At 40.5% G+C, this 5,677-nt stretch overlaps 1 protein-coding gene across 3 annotated transcripts in view; it reads right to left on the bottom strand.

Moving 5' to 3' along the window:
- Positions 1-3,118: 3,118 nt before the first annotated feature.
- The window catches only part of TLK2 (tousled like kinase 2), a 41,479-nt gene continuing 38,920 nt past the window's right edge, over positions 3,119-5,677 (bottom strand). For all 3 annotated transcript variants that reach the window (XM_075846418.1, XM_075846420.1, XM_075846419.1), the window contains 2 exons: positions 4,904-5,011; positions 3,119-4,814 (listed from right to left, as the gene is read on the bottom strand). In XM_075846418.1, the coding sequence (XP_075702533.1) occupies positions 4,641-4,814; positions 4,904-5,011 (282 nt within the window). In that variant the 3' untranslated portion in view covers positions 3,119-4,640. The remainder of the gene's footprint in view (positions 4,815-4,903; positions 5,012-5,677) is intronic.

The raw sequence follows: 5,677 nt of genomic DNA, 5'->3' as shown, positions 1-5,677 counted from the left end.
GGGGTTAGAAAGCAAAAAAAAAAAATAGTCAAACACTGCATTCAAACTTCACTCAATAGTAAAAAATGATATGAAATAAATTTTTTACGTGGGTCCTGTAGGGTGGAAAATCTACTAAACTCCACTAAATATGTAAAGCAGCTAATATTCATATTGCACATTCTAGACTTGGTCACAGAGCAGATCACGATCTGTGTGAAACTGGATGAAAATCAGTTCAAGTTAAGCAAAGTAGAAAAAAAAAACAACATTTGTACCATACACCATAAAAAAGCCAAAACAAAATAAAAAGCATTAAACTTTCAAATGTCTTTTAATATCAGTATTTTTTTCTTTTTTTAATTCTTGGATGTTTCATCCTAGACTTTCAGTTATGAATACATTTTGTCCTTCAAGTCAAAATGAACAAAAAATAAAAATAAAAAAACAAACAGTATTTTATTAGAATTATTCCTAGAGCAAAGTGAAACCCATATTATCAGAAACTAATCATTTGGAAGAAAGAATGACAGGGGGAGAAGACATGTACAGTTTGCTGCATTCTGTGAATGACTTTCTGGTGATTTTATTACATTTACACTCGCCGCAAGTGATTTTTCCTTTAGGAGGAATGAAAATAGGGAGAGAGATTTAAAGATGTTAAAAAAGCAACAAAAAGGAAACCACCACGACCACGCAGGAAATAGAATTACCATGAAGAATTGCAGTATACTAAATTTAACGTTTTCTAGATAGGCACTCCCTTATTGTCGTGTATTGGCTCCTAAATTCCTAGCGGGATTATATTGAGTCGCTGGCTTCCTTTTCATTTTTTTTTTTTTTTCAATTTATTTTTTTTACAACCAATGTTCAACTCCAGGAAGCCGTTTAAATCCTATTTTATGCCTCATGCACACGACAGTGTGCCGGGTCCCGTCAATGATCCGTGGAAAGATAGGACATGTCCTATCTTTCCACGGATCGGAGAATCGGGTCAGTTTTCAAGGATCTGATTCACCCACTAAAGTGAATGGGTCTTTGTAAACTATTGGGTGCCACTCGGATGGCGTGAAAAACGGCCCGAGTGGCATTCGGTCATGTGCAACTGCACTAATGAAAACCAAACCAAAAGAGATGTCACAAAATAGAAAGAGTGTATGTGTGCGTGTGTATATATATAAAATCTAGGTCGGATGTTCGTAAAAATTTGATGCATCCAGTGAACCCTTGTATATACTAATTACATAAAACATACAGGGTGAACGCTCCCACACATCTATAGACAAAAAAAAAGTCAACATTATCTTATCTTGGCAAGTTAAAATGAACATGATGGTGGCTTTATCTCAGATTAGGAAAAGCAGAGCGGTGTGCAGGAGGAACACAGAATCCCTGCAGCTGCGTACCACAGAGTAGGCATTCTGCGCACCTCCGTATGGTGCTCTGTACGACTCTGTATTACGGGTTTATTCTCTCCTCGAAGTGTTCATTCTAGGAGAGAAAGGCTGTAATACAGCATCCAATAATGCATGCCACATCTTTAATTTATTTTATTTATTTTGGCCTAACGCAGAGCTGAAATGGAGATCCACTGAAGTCTATGGGTGCCATGTTACGGCTCTGTACAACTCAGGGCTCGAGGTACGGCAAAAGCCATGGCGAGATTGGCATGTAATTTAAAATCTGCGGCAAGCCATGAATTCTGCACAGATTTGTTCTGCTAAGCGTAAATGGGGTCTCAAAACACAGCATGCATTTTATGGTAAATTGCTCCAGGCTTTCAGTGCCGAAACTGAACAGAAAATCTGCAACATCTGTACATACCCTTGATGTTTAACTAAAAACAAACCCAAACAATGGAAGAGCTATACCGTAAACATTCACGCGGTATGGAAAGCTATCCCTTCTGTGTCTGGAAAAGCTATAGGCATTGTATGAGAAGCAAAAGCATCTATATCAAAAGAAATACATTGGCTTCACATGCCACGTGTAGCCATTATGGCCTATCAGACGGACAATGCAGCAGATGATGCTGCAATGTCACTCAGATGGTTAAAGGGGTTGTCCGAGATTTAATGACTTTGTGTTAATGCTTGTAATTTATAATTGTAAATACATTTGTAATATACTTACGTTTTCCAAAGTAGCCCCGATTCCAGATCTTGCCGTGGGGAACTCGACGGGTGACGTCACTCTCTGCACTGGCTCTGCTGCTTTGTTGATCTTCAATTATTTTCCGGGTATACGACACGTCACTTGTGACGTGGTGTATATTGGCTTGTTCTGTTGTAATGTGCATGCGCGGCCCCTGCTGTTATCTCGAGAACAGCAGGGACCGCGAGAACAGCAGGGACCGCGAGAACAGCAGGGACCGCGAGAACAGCAGGGACAGCGAGAACAGCAGGGACAGCGAGAACAGCAGGGACAGCGAGAACAGCGAGAACAGCAGGGACAGCGAGAACAGCAGGGACAGCGAGAACAGCAGGGACAGCGAGAACAGCAGGGACAGCGAGAACAGCGCCTGCGTGTTACGGGCTGTGAAGCAGAACAAGTCGACATATACACCGCCACAAGTGACGTGTCATATACCCAGCAAAGAATTCAAGATCAACAAAGCGGCCAGAGCCAGTGCAGAGAGTGACGTCACCCGTCAAGCTCCCCACGGCAGGATCTGGAAACGGGGCCACTTTGGAAAACGTCAGTATATTACAAATGGATTTACATTTATAAATTGCAAGCATTAACACAAAGTCATTAAATCTCGCACAACCCCTTTAAGGAACCTTTACATAACAATTGTCTGGCAATTACAAAACGGCGGGTTGTTTCATCTCTCCAGCAAAATTACATCTCAGTTCTTGTGGACAACAGTTAGTGCTAGATCTGGCAAAGTTTGCTGCACTCATGGCCCTCTAAATATCAGTTGCCATTTTGTAACTCGATATAAACATAAAACATATGATGAGTTATTACTAAGGCATCTATAATCATTTGGTTTCTAAGAGACAAATAACAAATACAAAAGGACATATTTTTGCTTTAAATCTCACACACAAATCTCCAAGTTGAAGTGTATATGCCAAAAAACGGCATTCTACAAAAAGGTGTAAACAGGCACAGTACACACCAGCATAATGTGATCATCAGTACGTAAAAAAAAAAAAAAAAAAAGTAAAAGGATCACCCGAGCCGAGTATAATTGGATTTTAAGTGAATCATCTCCTTTTCAAATGGTCTATAGATAATGTTGTGTAACGGAGGGAAGAGCAACTCCTCTGGGCTTCAGATGTTACATTACGAACCCCAAAGAAGGTGCAATATCACCAGAAAAGAAAAAACAATTTTCTAAAACGGACTGCTTATCCGTGGTAAATTGGCAATCACTGACCAAAGCACCACTAGATGCTGACCGTGTCTCTCCCGAGATCACAGCTTGCCATAATAGACACAAACGCACTAAACAAGTATTAAAAAAGTGTTGTCAACTTTAAAACAAAATAAATTAGTGATGACGTGCCGTACCGGAAAGCGACCGCTTCAGCCAATAACTGGCCTCAGCAGTGATGCTAGCATGTATGTGACGTGGGCGCTTAGGTAAGTGGCTGCAGCGGTCACATGGTGATACAGCATGTCATTGCTCCTGGAAAATAAACAAAGATGGTCGGGACCACTGGAGAATCGGCGCTGGAGCGGTAATGGATTTAACAGGCAAGTTCCGTTTGTTTTTTTATTATTTTTAACATTTTCTGCTGCTAGTTATATTTAACGCTCGGACTACCCCTTTAACACCCTTAAAAAGAAAAGGAATTCTGCGAAAAAGTCATCACTTGATAGGAAAGACTGAATTTAAACTAGTAATATGGATTTCACTTTAATAAAAACTATGATATCTGCCAGATTAACCCTTTAGAGAGGGCTCAACATCTGCACATATTGCAAGCACCCACTGAGTTGGCGACTCGATTTTCTATCAATAAAGCAAATGAGTGGAATGAGTGATACCCCCAACTTCTTAACGGCTTGACAGTAAAAGGTTTTGTTGATAAAATGGATGTCTAGGCATGTGCAAGTGATGGGTCCACTTCAATGGGGAGGTTAAAATGCCTAACTGCCGGGAATAGGCTCTTCAATTCTTATTTATAACGAAGGAGAAAGAAGGCCGTAGGATTTGGTTACCTTTCTGCCTATTTTCTTGAGTGTTTAATAAAATGGATGAAAAGGGAAAACAGAACAGTTTTAAATATCGACGAGGGGAAAGTACAGTTCACTGGGTTCCCACTTCTGAAAATGTATTCAGTAAAAAGTCAATTCCGTGTATGCAACGGAAGTCAGCTGTATAGAGGATCCAGAAGTCCATGGAGTGGGGTGGGGGGGGGGGGGGAAGGGTTTATCGTCCAAGTCTACAGTCTTGACATATGCAAGAGGTCCTTGCCAAAAAGTTTCAGTCTCTCACCCAGCATGGGCACTGATTCTTCCCAAAGACTGCATCAAATTGAGCGATTTGTGGCTCTAATAAGCCAGAAATTGAAATGTTCCATGGAGAAATCACTACTCTCCATCTAAAGGAAGAGAAGTATTCCAGAGCAGCCGAAGTACTGCTCTGCCAGCTTTACCATTGTAACGGCGCAAGGTGCCACCTCTCAAGTCTCATTCTTGCCTTCTCAGTTTGACAAGCTGTTGTTTGAAGAACCAGACGTTGAGGCTATTGCAGCAGTGGCTGGGCTACTGGTCGAGACTGACTTACGGATGTGTGGCAGTAGATAGGGGTCAGAGGCCAGCTGATGGACATCTATCCGATCTTCCTTCCTATAGGCAAGGCAACGACGGATAAAAGCCTGTGAAGGACAGAATGGGCAAAATATATTTTTCAAAAAGTCTGCACCAATTTTACACACACAAAATGTAGCTGCACAGGTTATAGTACCTTGGCTTCTGGGGTCACAACTGGCTTTGGAGGAAATTGAACCTCTGTGGCTTTCAGGATGGTGTTCTCTTGTAATATGTCTTGTTGAGACTGATTGTGACCGAATGGCTATTAAAAAAAATAAGCGTATTTTTGTTAGTTGCTTTTGTCATTTTTAAAGATTTTTTTTTGTCATATTAGAATTAACTCCTTGGTGCCATGCGCGCTGCACTTATGGTGATGGAAGTGCCATAAATGTACCGAGCAGGGATAGTGTGGGCACAGGAGCCAAATAATGTTCGGGATCAGAAAACAGTCCAGTCCCGAAGTCCAACCCCTTATATGCCACCGGCAATAGCGAATGCGGCATCTAAGAGGTTATACCCAGGTAGAGGAATTAAGAGGGACTGCAGGTCAGCCATGTGTATAGACCTAGCAGTCTTACACGGACAGGCATAACAGACGGCAATACAGAAGTGCAGTGTATTGCGTAAGCGGTCAAATAATAAGCAAATCCCCTAGTGGGACAAAAAACAAACAAAAAAAAACCCTCATGATTTATTTTTCAAAGTATTTATTTAAAGTGTTTTTATTGCGCAAAACATTAAAAACTATATATTTGGTATTACGATATTCAGATTGATCCACATAAGAGTTAACATGTGATTTATACAGAATGGTGAATGTGGTAAAAATAAAACCAAAAAAACCAAATGACTAAATTGATATTTTTTTCCCAACCCACCCAAAAAGTTAGAAAATTAAATAAAAATAAAAGTTTTTCAAGACAATATA

Source organism: Rhinoderma darwinii, chromosome 13, assembly GCF_050947455.1.
Source record: "Rhinoderma darwinii isolate aRhiDar2 chromosome 13, aRhiDar2.hap1, whole genome shotgun sequence".
NCBI classification, from domain to species: domain Eukaryota; kingdom Metazoa; phylum Chordata; class Amphibia; order Anura; family Rhinodermatidae; genus Rhinoderma; species Rhinoderma darwinii.
The sequence above is the reverse complement of the archived record's forward strand: the minus strand, read 5'-3'. Positions and strand labels throughout refer to the sequence as shown.